This window comes from Toxorhynchites rutilus, chromosome 3 (assembly GCF_029784135.1).
Source record: "Toxorhynchites rutilus septentrionalis strain SRP chromosome 3, ASM2978413v1, whole genome shotgun sequence".
Lineage (NCBI taxonomy): Eukaryota > Metazoa > Arthropoda > Insecta > Diptera > Culicidae > Toxorhynchites > Toxorhynchites rutilus.
In genome coordinates, this window is record NC_073746.1 from 137970691 (window position 1) to 137992879 (window position 22189).

The 22189-nt window shown below is 37.5% G+C and overlaps 1 protein-coding gene and 1 long non-coding RNA gene across 3 annotated transcripts; both read left to right on the top strand.

The window, feature by feature from the left end:
• Positions 1-742: 742 nt before the first annotated feature.
• LOC129779389 (uncharacterized) lies at positions 743-2059 on the top strand. Of its 2 annotated transcripts, XR_008743639.1 has the most exons (4): positions 743-760; positions 815-855; positions 962-1695; positions 1759-2059. It is a non-coding gene; the product is annotated as an uncharacterized LOC129779389 (long non-coding RNA). The 2 variants fall into 2 exon arrangements; XR_008743638.1 differs by having other exon boundaries at positions 962-2059.
• Positions 2060-7532: 5473 nt separating this feature from the next.
• On the top strand, positions 7533-10867 carry LOC129775542 (ribonucleoside-diphosphate reductase large subunit-like). Its single transcript, XM_055780387.1, has 5 exons — positions 7533-7955; positions 8025-8113; positions 8276-8453; positions 8519-10137; positions 10193-10867. Exons 1-5 carry the CDS (start codon positions 7916-7918, stop codon positions 10736-10738), a joined length of 2472 nt encoding a protein of 823 aa, XP_055636362.1. The 5' UTR covers positions 7533-7915; the 3' UTR covers positions 10739-10867.
• The last annotated feature ends 11322 nt before the right edge of the window (positions 10868-22189 follow it).

A 22189-nucleotide genomic window follows, 5' to 3' on the forward strand; every position in this document is an offset into this window, starting at 1 on the left:
GTGCTTTGATCGTGGTACCGCCACTGGCGCATAATTTGCAGCTTTGTTTTTTGTGCTGGTTCATAACGACAATCAACCGTGCCGGCGAAACTGTAGTCAATGTTTAGTGTTGTTTGGATACTATCTATGTAAAAAAGTTCAAACTTACGGGATACGTCCGAACGGCAATTCTGACATTATGTTTTACCTTCCACTTCACTTTCCTTGGTTTCACCTATACTAGTACACTGGAGAAAAACTTTAGTAAATGCAGCTACCAAATCTTTAGTAGTCGAAACATTTGTAAAATGTACAAATTTTTTGTAAATATTACAAAAACTTTGATAAACTGATGTCAGATGCAATGTTCACCCCTACCAATGATTCGTACATTTTACTTCATAGCATGTGTAACCTTGATTATTTTCATTTTTGGCAACTGTGTGTATCTTCTTCTTCTTCTTCAATGGCACTAACGGTCCTAGAGGAACTTCGCCGTCTCAACGTAGTATTACTTGCGTCATTTTTATTAGTACTTAGTTGAGATTTCTATGCCAAATAACACGCCTTGAATGCATTCTGAGTGGCAAGCTCTAGAATACGCGTGATCACAGTGCAAGTCGGAGGAGATTTATTTGACGAAAAATTCCCCCGACCAGAACGGGAATCGAACCCGAACACCCGGCATGTTAGTTATGACGCTAACCACTCGGCCACGGGAGCACCACTGTGTGTGTGTATGCAATCGCCATTTCTCTAATGGAAGCGAAGCGGTACGGAGGTAAACATTTGGTTGTATTATGATTCATTTTATCTAAATATTTTCCTTTTTTAGCTTAAAATCGTAGAAATCCATAGCAACGGTTTCACGCAGCCGTAAGTGTTCAGATACATCAGAGCCAAAAACGGCGGTTGTCGCCGTGCACAATTTATTGATGATCCGATTATTGTTTGATTTTTCCCTTTATTCTATTATCCACAGATCGCAATCAACAGCAGCAATGCATCGCCTCTCGACCGATTCGTTGTTCCAGGAAACGATGGATATCGGTTGGGCCAAGCGTGCCGTCAGCAGCGAGGAAACCAACAACAACCGTTTTACATTGAGCAATCAACAGCTACCGATTCGGACAACATCGACTCGGATGGAAGCAGCAGCAACAGCGCAGATTGTCGGTGTTATTCCATATACTGTCTGCAGTAAAAACTCCACTAGCTGATGAACGATATGCTACGGCGAAAGTATCACAATTTCAAACACATCATCACGACAACATTAATTCTACAGCAGTACTTGGCAACGGCACCCAGCGAAAACCATCATCATCACACAGAGATCCAAATCCATCGTCGACACGGCAGAAAAAAAGCCTAGCGCCAAACCAAGTCAACTGCCCCTACTGGCATGTTCCCCTCGGACAACAACATCAGCATAGGATCGGAAAACAATAGTCCACTGGAAAAAAACTGCGATCTCTTCGTAGGTATTGCCCATTACAGATTCCACCGTGAAGAAGTATTTTTCTGACATCGAACTCTAGGGAGGAGGTATTGGAAAATCGAAAATAATCACATCTAATGTGCAGCGGTTCTAAGCTAACATGTGGCTGAGTGGAGAATTTCTTATCAAATTTAACAACAACAAGTACGACCAATGTGACTGAACTGAATGACTATTCACTATGCAGCTTCCATTGGGATTTCCAGTAAAAATAGGTAAAAGCTCAATTATTTTTAAAATATTTGGCACTATGTTACGCAATTCGTTCTATTTTATAGAAATACCGCTGTTCCATGTGTTGAACGCGGTTATCATATTTGGCAACGTATTCGAATAAGAGACACCCGTGACCAGTGTGAGCCACATCAAAGAAAGCGAAGAGCGTACGTCATGCATTATCGAGGTTTACTGTTTCGATGTCCCGTTTGAGTACGTACGACGCGGTGTCGATTTCTAGCGTCAAATCATCTTCGAAGATGAGAACGAATCGATGTAATTTGCGATCCAGCAAAATTTGGCAAGTGTCCGAAAAAGCACACTTTTGAGTACTGTGATATCCAACTCGCTCGCTAAAAGCATGCAGGAAAAACTTTTCAATATTTTATAAAAAATAGGAAAGGATTAAGAATATTAATAAAAATAAAAATATTTTAAATAAAAATTTTATTGAACCAATGGAGTGCCAACAAATTACCCAGTACTAAAGCCGAAATTGAGCCAACATTGGACTTACAAACCATAGTTTTGTTTGACATTTGTGTCTACAAAATTTTTTTCCTAGTATGTACCAATGATTAGTAGGGTAGAAAATGACTAGAGAATTGGTAATATTTACAAAAAAAATGGTCATATATACTAAATTTTCCTCTTAGTGTACTATGGCTTCCTTCCACCTTCACCTTAATACCTTGTTTTGATGGGACAGAAAAAGGAGGGGTTAGACATCAATTGAATATAGGCTACCCAAAATCAAAATCAATATGGCGTTATTTGTTTACCAACATATCATTTGCGAGGATTGAAATCGTTGAAATCACGGAGATAGTAAAAATAAAGAAAAATGCACTGCTGTATTTCTAACTGCATGAGCGATTTTCATATTTCGGTTTCACATGGAAGTGTTCACATTTAACATGGAGTTTAAAGTTAGCCACTATTCGACTATATAACCTGACCGAGTTGTAAACAACAGTAATTGACAGAACCAAAATGTCAGTGAACCGCAACAATATTGGGTATACTGGCAATATGGGGGATTTGACGTTTTAGTTATACCCCTGAGAAAAAGATGAAATAAAAGGATTTCTAGGAACTTTCCGCGACTTGTTTTCTTGTCGATATTGTTCAGCCCACATATTATAAAAAATATCCCTGAAACTGTAACTGTAAAACATAACCATAAGCCACCGATTAGTTTAAAGTTTGCAATTGACAATTCTTCCATAAGTGCAATTCTTGTATTTATTTTATATACGAAAGTCAAACATTTATGTTTTCCTTTCGCACGTATGAATCTATCGACGAATATATATGAATCCGTTCAATCCGGTGACAAAAAAAAAACTTAAATCAAATTAGAATAGTCCGTTAATGATCTTATATTCAATAAATATTCCACACCACTAACATTGATTACTACATTTCATTGAACAATATTCTAAAATGGGAAAAAAGTTACTCCTATACTCGCGTCGGTGTCACTGATCGAAAGTGGTAAAAAAGAGACACCTAGGTAGAGAAAATCGCAAAGTCGTAGTGTTGATGTTTTCTGAGAAATGAACGAATTATTGATTTCTTGGTCTCACAGATCTATGTGCGAGTATAGGAGTGTTAATCTATTGTTTAGTATAGGCCCAAAATAATGAAAATTCAATGCCACAATCATTCAAATTCTCGAGTGCAAATGAACTAATGCCTTCTAAAAACAATCGCCCTTATTCCAAGCGGCGAGTGACGTGAGATAGCAAATTTTTATTGCTCCATAGGGCGCTTGCAGCATATGTATTAGTGATCTGTTGGACAGGCAAAAGAAATCACTGCATAGGATTTATATGGATCGACAAGATTGAGCTTTGTATAAATAAATATTTTAGCGAAATAGTTACAAAAATTAAGCGCTACACTATAATAATAACATGCGAACATATGTGTCCCTATTTTCTTATAAACATATTTTACTTCTTCGCAGAGCATTCAGGTACCCGGAATTAATATCTGAGGATTGGTTGATCTTTCTGGCTGAATATGTTCTTAATTTCAGTATAATTATCTGCGATTAAGGATATCTGCACACGAATATTCATTATAGTTTACTTCAACACGAGACCAGCATTTCAGGGCAAAAAGCACAAAGCCTGAATGGGAGCACACTTCACCTAATCCTGCTATACAATCGCAATGTGCAATTTTCATTGTTTCTGTGAAACTTTTTGAATAATCAATCTGCTTCCATGGATATGGATCATAGCCATAACATAAATTTCTATTCTTCTCCGCGTATATGGCTTTGACGCTAAAAGTAAATATTTTTATGTAAATAGATATATATATTCGCATGTTATTAATATAGTGCAGCGCGTAATTTCTATAACTATTTCGCTAAAATAATTATTTAAACAAAGCTCAATCTTGTCGATCCATATAAATCCTATGCAGCGATCTCTTTTGTCTGCCCAACAGATCACTAATACATATGCACGCTGCAAGTGCCCTATTGTGGAAGCTAACTTACTTTTCAACATCTTTTTGATACCCGAGTCGATAACATATGAGGACACGACTTCAAATCTCACCTAGTGACAAACTATACCCAGCAAACATTAAATCGTATAATTTTGCACGTGCCAAGTCTTACAAGAAATCCGAATAAATCATAATCGCATATAATATCAATCAAAGTATGTATCGTGTATATTTGAAATCGCATAAAATGTATAAACTCGATTTTATATACCATTATCAAATTAAGTCGCAATTCGGTATAATAAACATCAATTTTATTATGTACATTGTCGTAAAATATATTTAATCCGCATCATATGCGTATATTACGCTGATGCAGTTTGTATGTCGTATAAGCGTATAATTTAAATCGATTCAGTACTGTAGTAAATCGTGTTGCATGCTGAAGAAAATCATGAAACAGTTAATCATATTAGATCCTAATAAAGAACATATTACATAATATTGAAATGTCAATGAAATGCCGATGCACTCGAAAGTTTTAACCGCTGTTGAATTAAATTTCAGATAGCCGCGCGAGATAGCTGGTGGATGATAATCCAGACGACCGGAGTTTGAACTCACATCGGAGCAGTTTTCACCAAACATCAATCTGTGCCATTTTAAACATTCATATACCACTCCCAACACAAGTCAATCAAACAATTACTATTTCGTGAGGCTATAATAAACATTTCACGAAAATATTTTGCGCCATTTGGTTTTTTTCTATGTCTGTAATAAATCGTATATGAGTATGGAAAATGTCGTATTTGGTGCTTTGACAATTCATGAATATATTCATTAGATCGCAATTCAGTTTCAACATAATCGCTATTATAGCCGGTCAAAGTTGCATATTCATCCAAACAAATTCGGTAAGCATTTGCCATGTATGTATATGGCCTCCACTTTTGCATGCATATGCCAGTTAGACGCATTATATGCCAACCAAATTTTAGGGCATATGATGTATATATACGCTTGTTATGCGATTTAATGTTTGCTGGGTAGTCACGCCATTCGCCTACGGGAATGCAGTGACTTGAGCCATCTCACCTCATTCGCCGCGCGGAATGAAGGGGAATATGTATTCCGATCGCTTGAAGTTCTCCAGAATTTGAAGTAAAAGTCACTTTGTTGATGAATTCATTCCCCCGGATGACCCCGAGACAAAAATCTCCGTTAATTACTAAGAACAAATGTGAGCAAGTGAAACTGATAAAAAGCAAGCGAATGAAGCCGAGACAAAAGCCCTATTACCTTGACGATATTTTCGACCAATGGTTACAATTTTATGGAATCTATATTTCTCAAAAAATCCACGTACTGAAACGTCTTATATATATATTTTTTTTGTTATATTTATATTTATATTTATATTTCACAATGTCTTCACAAAATCAAATGTCTTCACAGTAAGTGAAATTAGAGATGGGCAAACCGTTCACGAACGGTACGAACGAACTAGTTCGCCGAAAAGAGTGAACGAACGGTCGTTCTTTTTCAAAGAACGGTAGTTCTCCCCACGAACTGATTGCGAGCGAACGGTTTGTGAACGAACTGATTCCGAAAGAACGATTTGCGAGTGAACTGTTTGAGAGTGAACTGATGGAGAGTGAACTGCTTGTGAACGAACTGGTTCAGAACGAACTGTTTGCGAGTGAACTGTATTGGAATGAACTGATTGAGAGTGAACTGTTTGCGAACGAACTAGTGCACCTGAACTGATTTGCGCTGGACGGAATAAACAAATATAACGGGAACGTTTGTAAGATAAATAAAACGATATTGTCATGATGAGCAAAATGCATCTAACGCAGGGTTTATTTTGTTAATGTATACTCAATTTTGTGTTAAAAATTAAATTATATTTTCGTAGTTTTAAAAACAAAACTATATATTTTCAATTACATGTATTCTATCAATTCCGCGTAACATTCATATATTTCCTGATTATCAGAAAAAAAAACTGGGGGAAGCTGGGGCGATTCATGGATTAGGTAAACATAAAATCTTATAGTGAGAGCAAAGTTTTTTCGTTGCTTTCAATTCATTGTTTGGCCTATTGCGTATACGTGTTATCGTGATTGTTTGTATGATTGATTGTTAGTGAAAATCACTGCTGATTTTTTCCCCTGAATGAACATTATGAAATATGATCTCACATGGAACCTGTGTGTTGTCCAAAAAGAGAATATGAAAAATTGCACATATTTTGTGCACATCAAATTATTACATAAACTTTTGTCGACCGATAAACATATTTTCACATACAGTTTGCGACTTTTAAAGAAGAAGCAGCTTATCTTTCCTCACTAAATTTCAAAAATATAAATCCCATACGTACACTATCCAATCCAACGATATCAATTAATAGCTGTTGGGTTCCAGCTAACATTCTATGTTGTTCTTAATTGACGAATTTACGCAAAGCTGAATCAGCTCATGCGACATCTACATCAGAGCTCAGAACCTACATTAGAGCTCAGAACCACAAAAGTGAGGGTGTTTGTTTATTTTACGCACTGAAAAGCAATATTCGGTGGTGATTATTCATTTTATTTCAATTTAGATTCACTTCAGCCATTGAATGTCGTCAGTATATGGTAAGAAAGTTGGAGTTTTGTTTATTATGATGGTTTCAACACGCTTTTTGACCAAAGTCATAGATAATCTTCGAAAATTTTATGTTTGATAATGCATATCGGTTATTGATATCGATGTCATATCAAATTGGCTGTTATCATTGATTATGTAGGGGCCGATACGAGAAGACTTTGCAGTATTTTTAGCGCAAAACACTCTATTCATCGTTAACTTAGTTGAAAAAAATAATTAAAGTTACAACACTTATAACAAGCCATTCCTCGTAATACACATAGCACATTGTAAAATGATGATTTTCTAACCTTTTCAGCGTGGAAAGAATACAGAAACGGGGAAATTTGAAGATAAATTCTGATTTTTCTAGAAAATTTGAACGAATTTCATACCAAAAAAAACAAAACATCCTCATTTTACTCGCTGCGCCATCTGGTTGTAAATCCAACATAAATTCGTCAATACTGCTGAACGAAAGAGCGAAAGAACGGTTCAGAAGAACTGATTCACTTAGATGAACGGTTAATGAGTGAACCGTTCATCAAAGTGAACTGTTTTGCCCATCTCTAAGTGAAATGTCTTCAAAATGAAGACATGTCATCAAACCTGGCATCTCTGTCGTTATTCAATGGAGAATGGGTACGCTGCCATTGTATTGAACGACACTGAAACAAAAATAACATGTATTTTTGTAAGAAACGAATTGATAGAGAATATATTCACTTGTGTTCAGTTCTATATTGAGAATTCGAAGACCTGCATAATATTCTATGTTAATGTTAGATATTTCCTTCACAAATCACAATTTTGAATATAATACGGTTTAAACTATAGTGGCAACGGTGAACATGCTTCTATACAGGGCACCTATTCATTCTTCTAACGCAGCCTATATTTTAAAAGTCAACGACGTCAACACACAAATTTGCGGGAAAACGGTGCAATCGTATATAACTCAGTGAAGACGATAAATGTGAAAATTAGTATCGTTGTCTCCACCTCGTGATATCGTTTTAGTTTTTCCATTATATTCCCAAGTTCTATAATTTCTGAATTCATCACATTCATTTTATCAACGTTCGACAGGAGCACAACTTCATCCGCACAGAAATGTCCCCGAAACCAAAGAAGCTGTATGTTTTTAAGAGAGGTAAATTGAAATTCGCTGATTTTGATTATAAAAAAAATGTGTATTAATGCATTCCAAAAATATTGCTAGATGGACGCAAGGAGGAGGTTCATTTGGACAAGATTACTTCTAGGATTCAGAAGCTTTGCTATGGTCTCAATATGGACTTTGTTGATCCGGTAGGTCGGCTCGATTTTTCAATTTTTGCTTTCATTCTCACTGCCGAATAAATGAAATGACACATTAGGTTGAAGCTGTTGGAATAGCACATTTCGTTTCAATGCGTCATTTTCAAATGTTTGCATGAAATACGAATATTAATCTTTTAATTGCTTTCAAAGGTCGCAATTACGCTGAAGGTGATCAATGGACTTTATTCGGGTGTGACCACTCAGGAACTAGACAATCTGGCAGCAGAGACGGCTGCTACAATGACGACTGTCCATGCGGACTATGCTCTTCTTGCAGCTCGAATAGCTGTATCAAATTTACACAAGGAAACGAAGAAACAATTTTCCGGTGAGTACTTAAAGATCCCAAATTAGTTTAAACAACGACAAAATAATTCAATGGAACTCTTTTAGATGTAATGAGCGATCTGTACACGATGGAGAACGAGTACCTCAAGAAAAAATCGCCAATGCTCTCGGACTTTCACCATAAAGTCATTGTGGAAAACGCCGGCCGGCTTAATTCCGCCATTATCTACGATCGGGACTTCGGGTATAACTACTTCGGTTTCAAAACCCTCGAACGATCCTATCTGCTCAGAATCAAGGGAAAGATAGTGGAGCGTCCGCAGCACATGCTGATGCGGGTGGCTGTCGGAATACATGGCGAAGACATTGAGGCGGTAATCGAAACGTATAATTTGCTGTCGGAAAGATACTTCACACACGCTTCCCCAACGTTGTTTGCCGCTGCCACACGCAAACCGCAGTTGTCCTCGTGCTTCCTGTTGACCATGAGTGAGGATAGCATCGAAGGTATTTATGACACGTTGAAACAATGTGCGCTGATTTCGAAATCGGCTGGGGGAATCGGTTTGAATGTGCATTGTATTCGAGCGAAGGGAACCTATATTGCTGGCACGAACGGTGTTTCCAATGGGCTCGTACCAATGCTGAGGGTGTATAACAATACGGCTAGGTATTGCGATCAGGGCGGTAACAAGAGACCGGGAGCATTCGCCATATATCTTGAACCGTGGCACGGAGATATATTTGAATTTTTGGATTTGAAGAAAAACACTGGAAAGGAGGAGATTCGTGCCAGAGATATGTTCTACGCTCTGTGGATTCCGGATCTGTTCATGCGGCGTGTTGAAGCGAACGAGGAATGGAGTCTGATGTGCCCCCACGAGTGTCCTGGATTGGACGAAGTGTGGGGTGATGAGTTTGAGAAACTGTACACATCGTACGAAGAAGCGGGACGTTTTATTCGCAAAGTCAGGGCTCAGGAGTTGTGGTTCGCTATTATCGAGTCACAAGTTGAAACTGGAGTTCCTTATATGTTGTACAAAGATGCTTGTAATAGAAAAAGTAATCAGCAAAACGTCGGTACCATAAAGTGTTCTAATCTGTGCACCGAAATCGTGCAGTACTCATCCAAAGATGAAATTGCCGTGTGCAATTTAGCTTCAATCGCGCTTAACATGTTCGTGAAAGCTGACAAAACATACGATTTTCACAAGCTGAAAGAAGTCGTGAAGGTAGTCACAAGAAACTTGAATAAAATCATCGATGTCAATTACTATCCCGTCCCGGAAGCTGAAAGGTCGAACAAGCGACACAGACCGATTGGAATCGGTGTTCAAGGAATGGCCGATGCATTTATTCTGATGCGATATCCATATGAAAGCGAAGAGGCCCAAAAGTTGAATCAACAGATATTTGAAACCATATATTACGGCGCTTTGGAAGCTAGCTGCGAATTGGCTGAAAAGAATGGACCTTACGAAACGTATGAAGCTAGTCCTGTCAGCAAAGGGATTCTGCAATATGACATGTGGGACAAAGCGCCATCCGAATTGTGGGATTGGACTGCTTTAAAGCAGAAGATTGCGAAGTTTGGTGTTCGAAACTCTTTGTTAGTGGCGCCAATGCCTACGGCCTCAACTGCCCAAATACTTGGAAACAATGAATCGTTCGAAGCGTATACCTCCAATGTCTACAACCGACGTGTTTTGTCCGGTGAATTTCAAGTAAGTTCAATCTTATCTGGGTGATTACTGTTAAAATAATTGCTTTATCTTTCAGGTTGTGAATCACCATCTTCTCAAAGACCTAACTGAGCTGGACCTTTGGGACGAGGACATGAAAAATACCATCATCGCAAACAATGGATCTATACAGCATATTGAGGAGATTCCACAAAACATTCGTGACCTCTACAAAACCGTGTGGGAGATCTCGGTGAAGACATCCATCAACATGGCAGCCGATCGGGGTGCCTTCATAGACCAATCCCAGTCCTTTAACATTCACGTAGCGGAGCCCAATTACGGGAAATTGACGTCGATTCACTTCTACGGTTGGAAGATGGGACTCAAGACTGGAATGTATTATTTGCGGACGAAGCCTGCTGCCAATGCGATACAATTCACCGTTGATAAGAGCAAGTTGGCGACGAGAAACCGGTTGAATGGTAGTCCAGCTTCCTCCAGCTTGAACGAGTCTATGAGGGAGGACCAAGCTAATACATCACTACGAATGTATGATTCAAGCGCTGATAGCAGCCGAAAAATGGCCGAGATGGTGTGTTCGCTTGAAAATAAGGATGATTGTATGATGTGTGGATCGTAAAGTTATTGTTTAGGTAACCTGTTAATGTTATGTTTCACTTGTACATATTATAACTATCTATAGCCGATATTAATTCACAACGTTTATTCTGATTATTCTAATAAATAACTTTTTTGTGAGTGTTGATTAGACCTACTTTTTTATCTTTCATTCATTTGAATTCTATATCTTATGATCCATCCAGTATTGACCGTATACATATTATCGTTATTTTTGGTAGGGGAAGTGGGGGCATAGTGGTCACCCAAAGGAATATGCTCATTTCCAGCGCCCACGTACTGATTTAAATCTCTTTTTTCGAAGAATATTATAGTTCAACTCATTGTTTTTCGAGATAGCAAACGGCTTTTACTATAAAAATTCAAAATAGTTCACTTTTCATCATTAGAAAAAAAAGGTGAAAAATCGAACGTTTTTTTTTTGCTTGGAGGTAAAGTGGTCACCCGCATATATGAAGCTAAATGGGATAGATTTATGCGTTTTTGACGTAGGACTACGTCTTTCATTTGTATACTGGGGTGTAAAATAAAAGTTTCGAAAACGAAAGCGTTACGCCGAAGACCGAGATTTTGAGTGTTAATAGCTCCTAAACAGCTGAACGAAATGGTATGAGAAACACTTCATTCGAAAGATAAAATGTCTACGCGTTCTATACTTGTTACTTTCTGATCCAAAAACTTGTTTCAATAGTCTTAAATTTGCTTTAAAAATAGGCTATTGAAATCACCAATCGGTATATAAGCGAGCGCCGCTCGGAAATCCACTCAGTTCTAATTGAACAGCGATTGGAGCATGTTGTCGCTGTTGTGGTGAAGCTCTTCATTTATCATGAAAGCGCGGATGAACGGTGTCACCAAGAGCCTGTTTGTGCACCTTAGGCCAGAAGGGAATCCATCAGGAGGAGAGTGATGCTACAAACGGTTCCCCGGGAAGATCTCGAAGCAGCCGCTACACACACACACATACACGCACGGAATTCTTTCCGTTTGGATCGAGAAAGATCCGGAAAATAATCTGCCAGTTCCTCTAGGAATTTAAAAATACATTCATGTGAAAGAGTTTATTTGAATGTTTTCTATCCATGTAACACTGTGACCAAATATGTTTCTATCAAGTGCTATTAACAGATGGTTATCGAGTTAGCATTAACCACTGGTGGGCTTCCAGTATCGAGGAAAATGTGGAAATATCTAATCGTTACTGAAAATAATCTGCCAGTTCCTTTGGGAATTTTCAAAATATATTCATGTGACAGAGTTTATTTTAATGTTTTCTATCCATGTAACACTGTGACCAAATACATTAGGTTTTGTGATTTTTCAATCAATCGCAATCAACAGGATAGCTTCTGAAGATTATTCTTCCCCATCAGTAGGATATTTCCGTATCCAATATTGGATGCATAAAACCTTATGCCTCCAACGTAACGCTCTCGTTTTCGAAGTTCTCCAAATATTCATTCATTCAGAATGAATCCAGATTCAACTTCATACAAATGATCTCTAAATCAACGATAGTCCTACGTCACCCTTCCGGTTATACCATAGATATAACCCACTTTCTGTTTTTTCGTCCAAATTTGTTCAAATCATATTTGTTATAGTAGGTACATGTATGAAATAAGCTTAGCCTTTTCACCTAGAGTCTCAATTTAAATTTTCTCTTGCATACGAAAACGTAGTAAGAAACACACAACGTTCCGCATAATGAGGCTTGGTTCAGTTAGAGTGGCATATTTATCCAGGGTCAAAGCCACAAAAGGATCTTCTTCAAGAGCAGAATGTGATTAGGTATATCAGCTTTAGTAAACAGAACATTGTAAGTTGTTATTCACCTATGACCACTTTGCCCCCAAATATGAAGATCATTTCTATGCTCATTAATCGCTGAGATTAAACAAAATATCTGTTCACCTCTCCTAGAATATGTGAACAGTCGTCCAAACTGATGATTTGTCCAACATATCAGATTGAATTAACTAAATTTCATGAGAAATTTCTTAGATGCCATGGGCGCAGAACTACGGCCGAATGGCTATCGAGAGAGTAATTTCTGTTTTTATTTGTATTTTGACATGCGACAGCTCTACTGAAGTACAGGGTGACTCAAAAGCCATTAAATTCTTCAAACATAAGGTGACTATCAATACGGCATCTATAGTCAATAGTTATACTACCAAACAAGCAGGTGACCACTTTGCCCCCCATGACCAATTTGCCCCCACTACCCCTATATATAAAATGACAAACAGAAGCCGTAGCCGGTGGAATTTCGAAGAAGCAAATTAGCTCGGTTGCTCGGTCACTTAGGGCTCGTTATCATGTACTGTAACACTTAATAAACGCAAAAGTGCATTTTTCTTGTATAAATGGGGAACCAAATGAGAGAAAAATAATCCATTGAAAAGCGGTTTTCCGCCTCCTATTTCGGAGTATTTTGGAATTGGTACAAGTGGTAGGACTAAATAAAATTATAGAAGATTGTATCCATGACACGACCATATTGTTGACGTAGAACTACGCTGTTGTTTTGTTCAAGTTATAACTTAGGATATTATTTTAGAATGCTGCGAAATTTTAGAAATAACTGTTCAGTAGAATGGTTTGGTCGCCCTAAAATTGTTTTTTTTATTGTAGAATCAGTTGACAGTCACATGCATTGAAAATTTACTTCGAACTCTTTTTCGGTGACCTTTTTCGCAATTGACATATACTCAGCTACAGTCGATTTCCGCACTATTTTTAGGTACGGGTTATGAAACACGCCCGTACGCACATGAATATCCATATTTCGATGGATTGAAGCAACTAAATATACATACACTTATCTTCGTTCTGTCTCTTTTCCGTTAATATTGCTGGTCTAGGTTAGCTTAGCTGTCATCCTTGGTGGAGAGAGTTTTGTTACCGCTATGCGAAACTAAATCACAGACCAAATTCCAGCACATTTATTTCCTTGGAGAGCAGACGATAGCCTAGCTTGATGATTCCCCACACAATTGTATAGCTCAGAACCTTAATATAATGGTGTCAGATTGATGCAAAGATTGCAATGCTAGAGACATTATGGAATGAATAACTTGGTCACGTCCACAGCTCAACCCGAAACGAAGGCATGTGATGACGCAGAACAAGAGAGAACAAGCGATGTTCATTGCTTTGAAAACAGAACGAGACTGAAAGTTTGCTTATTCTATTCTATTCTTTGTTTTTGAGAGGCTTTAAACTTTGTAGTTCATTCGCCTCTAATAAAGTATGCCCCAGCGAGATCCACTGTTTATACTCTAGGCTAAACTGACCAGACGTCCCGCGTTACGCGGGACAGTCCCGCATTTCAACAAAATGTCCCGCGTAGGATTACGTCCCGCGAAACGTCCCGCATTTGGCAAAAGGAACGAAAATGTCCCGCGATATCAATATATTTCAGTATTACAATTTGATCATGTTGATTTTCTTAAATGGATGAACCTCAAAATAAAACTTTCATTTGTCAGACTGTTCAAGAGCGCTTCCAATGCATTCAACGATTAATACGTTGAGCTGTTTTCATCGTGCCGACAGTGGACTTTTTGTTTAGAGAGTGTTAACAGGAAACGACAACAACAAAATCGGAAAATAGATTTTTATAAGGATTTGATTTTTATAAACATTTATTTTTAAGATTTTTATAAAGATTTATAATGATTTTTATAAAACCAGGGACCAACTTGAGTCGAACGAAAAGTTCATCTTTGGTCCTCTAGCTCGGTCAGGGATTAACGTGTTAAATAAGCCGGAAGAACTAGTGTATGCTGGACAGGAAGAGGTAGGGTTGTTTAATAAAGTATCGCAAATGAACAGCCTTGAATAATTTTTGTTGTAGGCTTAATAAACGTATATTTTTGTCATGCCAATCGGAAAATATTCCATTTTTTAATGCATACGTTAACACTAAATTGGATGAAAAATGGATTGAAATTTTCGAGCATTCCATTCGGTAATTTGAAGACAATTAATGAATTTGAATCGTGCTTGCCAGGCTTAAATGCTATAACTGAGTCAGTGATTTTCAGGCGTAAACAAAATCTAAACAACAGAAAAATTACAACTGAATAACGATACTTAGAAAGAAATAATACAGATCAGATTTAATTGCGAGGACACATGAACAGTGTTTCACGAATAAATGAGACTCGCTAAACTATGGTTTATTTTCACATAACGTATATACATAACGTTTTGTTATTTGTGTCCCGCGTTAGACCTTTGACCATCTGGTCACTTTACTCTAGGCAAATATTCCACTTCATTCTTCTTCTTTTCCTTTGTTCACGGAGACCTTACATCTTACGATTTCCCCTTCGTTGCTCGTCGATAAGTTGCTTGTTATTGACAGCTCTGTTCGGGAAACTCACAAATCAGCAGAACAAATGTATGGGAAAATGGAAACGCCTATAGTTTTCATTAATTTCAACCATGGTGTGTACACCAAGGGATTGTGATGTATAGAATATCAAACAAATCTTAGGGAATTTCCGATTCGTTTGGTATGTAAATCCCCAAAATCCGTTCACGGCAAAAATAGTTATTAATGTTAACTTTATCTCATAGAAACGTGACCTGTTTTCTGATTTGGCACCCTTGATGAAAGACGTAGTTCTACGTCAAAAAGAAAGAGATGTCTGCTTTCATACATACAAACCTTTCAAAGCGTTGGGGGACAGATGACATTATTTGCCTATTTAACGTTTCATGGCACGAAATGGCATGTTCTTAGGTAACTAACAACTTCCAGAAAAAGTTATATGGGTCTATCCCAAGCAGTGGCGTCGACTTGGGGGTGCGGAGGGGGCGGACCGGCCCCAAGTACACGATTTTAGGGGTGCAGAATGAACAGAATTTATATTAAGATATTGGATGAATATGATTTCCGATGGGGGTGGGGGTTTAAATCAACTCTTCATTTTGGAATGCTTCGATGTCGTTTTCATTACCAATTTCCGTGAAAAGCTTCATGTCGTCTGCATACACTAGTACATTTATACGCTTGAGAACGAAGGAGATGTCATTAACGTACAGAATGAAAAGAAGAGGACCAAGAAGAGAGCCTTGTGGGACATCCGAAGTGACTTTTACTGGATTTGAGAGAGAATTTTGAAAATGAACAATTTGTTCACGATTTGTTAGATAAGAATCCGGCCAGTTTAAGAGTCCTTGTTCCATTCCAATTTTCTGCAATTTGAAGAGTAGTAATGTAATGTCGATGCGGTCAAATGCTTTACTGAAGTCAGTATAAAGAGCTTCTACGTGTTTGCCATTTTCCATTGCATTCAGAATAAAAGTCACAAATGCCAACAGATTAGTTGCAGTTGAGCGGCCTTTGAAGAAGCCATGTTTCATACACGGTACTTTTTAATTCACTATTGCTTCGAATAGTTTAGGAATGCAAGAGATGATGGCAATTCCACGATAATTACGTACGTCAGGTTTAGCGCCTGATTTAAAGATAGGTACCAAAAAAGATTGTTTCCATTTTTCTGGGAATATTCCAGTTTGTAGTGACATATTGAAAATGCAATATGAGGGAAGGGTGAGTTCCTCAGCCAGGTTCTTCAGAAATACAGGTGCTATTCCGTCAGGTCCTGGTCCTTTCGTTCCATCTAATTTCTATAATGCATGGCATATTTCTTGTTGTAAAAGATAGTTTACCGATATGTCATTTGGATATTCCGGTAAAAATAAAAAGTAGTCCCGATCGCGATTTTCTTCGGAAAATGTGGTATATACTTCCTGAAAGAAATTTGCAAAGAGATTAAAAATTTCGTTCGAAGAATTCCCTACATCTTCATCGAGAAGCATCTGCGATGGAAAGTTATTGCTTTTGGGCTTAGACTTTACGTAATTATCTTCAGACATGATTTAACTTTTGTTTCGACCTTTCTATTATACTCTTCGTGTGCACTTTGAATGGCAAAATTTAGTTCTTTGGAAATATTCTGATATTCCAGCAAATTTTGAATACTTTTGTCTGTTTTATAAAGTATGCCATTCTATGGCTTGTAGGCTACATTTGATTGCTTCAAAGTTCGTCTTGGTGTATTCCGGTACTTCTTCGTACTCCCAGTCGATGGGCAGTTGTCTGTTATGTACAAAGATTGAGTATTCAATTGCTGTGTGAAATTTTTCATTTTTCCAAAGGGGAGTCATGGACTCATTCACACAAAAGTCGTCGGTGATGTTAGTAAATAATAGATCTAAATAATAATTTTGGGAATGTTTAACGTGATTTATATGATGATTAGACTGAGATGTGCAATTTCGTCAAATATATAATGAAGGGTTTCATTTTCCCAGACGACTGAAAGTAGAATGCATTCTTCATCGTTATCGGGAATGAAGTCTACTTTATTTTGATTGAAGTCGCCATAGATATGCGATTTGACTTCTGGCTCTAGTTTTTCTGTAATTCGATTTGCCAAATGTTTGACAAAATAATTCATACGACTTTTTATTATATTTGCGTGTTCGGGTGGGAAATACACGGTAGCGAATATGTGCACTTCGCCAGCTATAGATAATTTTGCCCAAACATGTTCAAATTCTTTATGTTTTTCGGTTATAAGTTCTTCAGAAGCACTCCGGGTGCAAAAGCTTCACTCGACGCCTGATCCCAAGGCTCATGTCTCAGCCCCCTTATTTATAATTTTTATGTGAAAGATATTGACGGTTAAGATAGCTTGCAGATGACGGTGTGGTTTCCGTAAAGGATCCACATGTCGAAAACTTGCATAGACCATTGCAAAATTCCTTAGACAACTTGTCTACTTGTGCAAGGAATTTAGGGATTGAATTCTTGTCGCAGAATGCGGAATTGTAGTGTTTACTCGAAATTGCAACTTAAGCTTTTGGTAGAAATATTATCCAATCATTGACCTTCAAGTACCTTGGGGTCTTGTTTGATTCTAAATGCACTTGGAATACTCACATTACGTATTTGAAGCAAAAATGTCAAAAGAGGATCAACTTTCTCCGCGCGATTTGCGGCACGTGCTGGGGAGCTCATCCGGGAGATCTCAGAACGCTTTAAAAAACAACTATTATTGTTATTCTGGAGTACAGCTCTTTCTGTTTTCTCTCAGCAGCTAAAAGTCACCTTCTCAAATTGGAACGAATTCAATATTATTGTCTGTGTATCTATAGAATACGCGTGACCTCAGTGCAAATCGGAAGAAATTTCTTTGATGAAAAAACCGCCGGCCAGAACGGGAATCGAACCCGAGCTCCCGGCATGATAATGTGTGATGCTAATCACTTGGCCACGGGATTGAGTGCTCCGCCATCAAACGGTTAAATAACATCCATACATCATGTTTTTATTATATCTTACTAATGTTTAATGTGCAGCCTCTAACACATTTAACAGGATATAGTTCGCGATGTCCATCCCTAGCATTCCTTCGTCTCATATCCTGAACTCCAGACTGCTGCGAGAGATGCAACAAATTCTGTGATTCCGGCCAAGTCAAATGGTTTCCACTCTCGGGCTGCGAGGATCCAAAACATCCATCCCACAACAATACACAGCGCCTCACACAAACATACACAGCCTGCCGATGATGTTTTGGGAGCCTGTGAGAGAGCATCAACACGTTATACTACGCTAGTAGAATACCAGTCTCCAAGGCGAGCGGTTTTCCGTGGAGACCAGCACATGCATGCCGCAGGATTCAGTGCAGTGAGTTTCGCCTCTATTGACGGGTTTTCCGGTCAGCTGTTGTCGATTTTTATGTTCCCTCACGCCTCGGATTGTGTCTCGCCGATGTTTACCAGTGTTGCATAATTTAGGTGTTATTATATTCGCAGGGAATGTGATAAATTGCTATATGTGGGAACTACTATCCCGCTGCTCTACTGATACGCAAGCTGGTGTTGTGGGAGAGAAAATGATTATCCTTTCGAAGTGCTACACGTACCTAAGTGAATAAATGAGTAGCTAAAGTAGCGGAGAATACGAGTGGACTTAGTGTGTGTTGAGGATTGTTCAAGGATTGGGTGGATGCAGTGTTGTCGAGTGCGCTAGAATACATTGGATACTGATAAAGGGCTGCAGGTTTGTAAACATATTAAGTGCGTTGCAAGTCTTTCTGCATCCATGGATGCTAAAAATTACTAGAATTCGTTATAAATTTTTGTTCTTTGTATGCCATTAGAGGACTAGACTCTGCAGAATACACGTACCTGCATGCTGAAGCTGTTCAGTTCTGGCCTAGGAATTGTCGAATTTGTTTGTTTGTTTGTCTGTTTATTGTCCTATAGCGTTAGATATACATGTTTTTGAAAATTTGCTACCTCTGGGTTTGAAATTGGTACAGTTATAGTTATAAACTAACTATTCTCTACTGTTCTATACTATTATAAATAAATTCAATTTGTTCGGTTCCAAAAATTGATGCAGCCACTTTTAAAAATTGATTGACCTGCTTTTGACTGCCGGCTAATTCCTTCTTCATGTGCAATATCTTCAGCGCTCCCATTAGTGTCTTCGAAACAATTTAAAACTCTTTTTTGGTCTTTATTTAAGAGACTTTCAACCTAGGTTGGTTCGTCTCTGATATATTCAAACTAATACACTAATACACTTTTTAATGATAACACACATTTTAATTAGAAAAGATGCTCACATATTCTTATTTCCAAAAATGTTATACATCAATCTGTTATATTTGGACGTTATTTGCCGCGAAAAAAATGGAAAGGAACCTGTATTTAGTTCTACATAATTTTTAGTAGCTAATATTCCTTTAATTGTTTCATTTCCCAGTATATTTACAGCATTTGTTCTATTACTTTTACTACTTGGTTTATACTTAGGAAAATTTCCGCTTACAACTGATGCTTGTTTTTCTAGGCATTTTTACAACTATTAGTCTTTCGATTTGTGATATTATAACCACGTCAATAAAAATAACTCAGATGACGATTGTATCGCAATTACTGTATTTTTAAAGGTTCGATGAAAATGAATGAATTTAACTTCGAGATTATTTGCGAAACTTATTTGTTTATTTTTTAACCATTGGTATAATTTTGATTTTTGAACATTAAGGTTTCTTAAACGCCAATTTAAGAAACCTCTATGTTCAAGATTTTTTCTTCCAATCTTCTATTTTCAGGGAAATGATGAGAAAACGAAAAACTGTCAAACAAAAACATTGGCCAAAACCAGAATTTTTCTTCCTGTAGGAATCTCAATCCATTTCCTACATCACAATGTGTGTTCTTTTCCAAAGTAATATTGTAGAAATTATCACACATTCTTGTATTTTATTATTAGGTGTACCGGTAAGTTTCTTCGGTTTTACAACAGATGGCGTAACTTGATTATTATTCCAATGAATCAAATTTTCAGACATTCGTTGGAAAGCTACTGTCATTGCGCGTCTTTTTCAGCATATGTCAAAAATTTTAAGCGTAGACAACATAGTTTATTGCCACTTCGAATATGTCGAATTTCGCACTAACGAGAGTTTTTTTTTTGCGGGGAGTGTTACTTCATTATTCCAATATGAAGAAAAAAGCTGCGGGAAGTCATCGCATTTTGGTGGAAGTTTAAGGTGACCATGTTCCAACTGTGCGAACGTGTCAGACGTGGTTTGCACGGTTTAAAAGTGGCAATTTTGACTTGCAAGGCGAAGAACGATCCGGACCGCCAAAAAAGTTTGAAGATGAAGAATTGGAGGCTTCACTCGATCAAGATCCGCCACAAACGCAACAAAAACTACGAAACAAGAAGAACAGATACACAATGCTCGGCCGCATGTCGCGAAACCGGTCAAAACATACTTGGAAACGCTGAAATGGGAGGTCCTATCCCAACCGTCGTATTCGCCAGACATTGACATTGCTGTCTACAAATGATTTCCTATTATAATTGTGATTTTTTGTCGAAGTATATAAAAAAAGTATAGAACTATAGTTAAGTAAGAGTCAAGAATACGCCTTATAAGTACTCATAAAGCATAAAGTAATTTTTTTCTTTCAAAATGTAACGATGGAAAATTGCCTTCGAGCGTGCTAATCTGATGGAGTACCTTTTTTTCACGCGAATTTGAAACTTCAATAAACGGTCGACCTTCGATAACGCGAAACACTCTGAAATAGATAGAAGAAAGAAAGAGTAAGTATTATAAAGTAGAAAAGTTTAAAAGGGGACTCCAGTATATTTATTACGGTACAAAAGTACAAAAATCAGGTGAAATCAGGATCATTTCAGGTGAACCAATCAAAATTAAATGTTCGTCAGGATATCAGAAAACGTGGCAAAAAGTTTGGGAAATCATGAAAAATCAGGAAGGTTGGCATCTCTTGCTGTGCGATATAGGACGAAATGGCCGAGGTATAAGCATTCGAAAATTTTTCATTTTTGTTCATGTTCATTTTTTAGATTTTCGTTTTACACCCTAATTTCCTGTCAAACAGTCACTACGCTAAAAACAGCATCGAAAATGTTCAATTGGAATAAAACTTTACGTTCTCAATGCATGAAACTATTCGTTGTTCCAATTGTATGTCACACAATACTCATATAATGTAAGCAATAATACTAGTACTGTATATTTTGCAAGAAAATCGAGACATTCAAGTCAACAAAGCGTCATTTGTTGAAATTGTAATTCAAAGGAAAGAGTGGAGATTTCAATGTCGAAGAGCAAAATTGATAACATAGTCCACATTACTCGGAAATTTCTGTATGTAAATTTTCACGATGATCAGATCAATATTTTAAGTACAGTCATATAAATGCTAAAATTTACATATGACAGCCTCCTACCCCATTCGAGATAGCATAACTGATAGCACTACTACTAGTTGCACTCGAAGAATCCTTATGTTCCTGTTTTCACTTCAATTAGTTAAGGGGGGACCCCTGTCTGGAAGGTCGGAAAATAATGAAATTTCGTGATTTTTTCGGATGTTAGGAATAAAGTGAAGTGTTCGGGTATTTTGATTATTGTTGAGGGTATATTTGAAGATTTATTTTCCATTTTTTTGAGTGCACGAATAATGTGCGATTCACATAGCACGTTACGGAGAAGAACGTCTACGTTCCGTCAACGTCTCCACCAATTCACACATGCAGTCAATGCTTCCACCAGCACCGTCACGTCAAATGCCAAACGAATGATTTATTTAATTTTATTCATGGTGTCGCCACCTACAACAATTTTAAATTGCAATGCCCTATTTCAAAACAGCATGCCTAGAATCAGTTCTAAATTTTGAAAAATTCAATGAGAATCATTGAATTCAATTATTTAAATGCTTAAACCCCGTAGTCCGACCCTTATGCAATAATAATAATAAATAGAATAATTCTTTCAACTAGTCGCGAATGATTTTCACTCCGAAATTTGGAGCTAAGAGATATGTTGGCATAAAAAGTACAGTAAGTTACTTATAAAGCGATATGCTG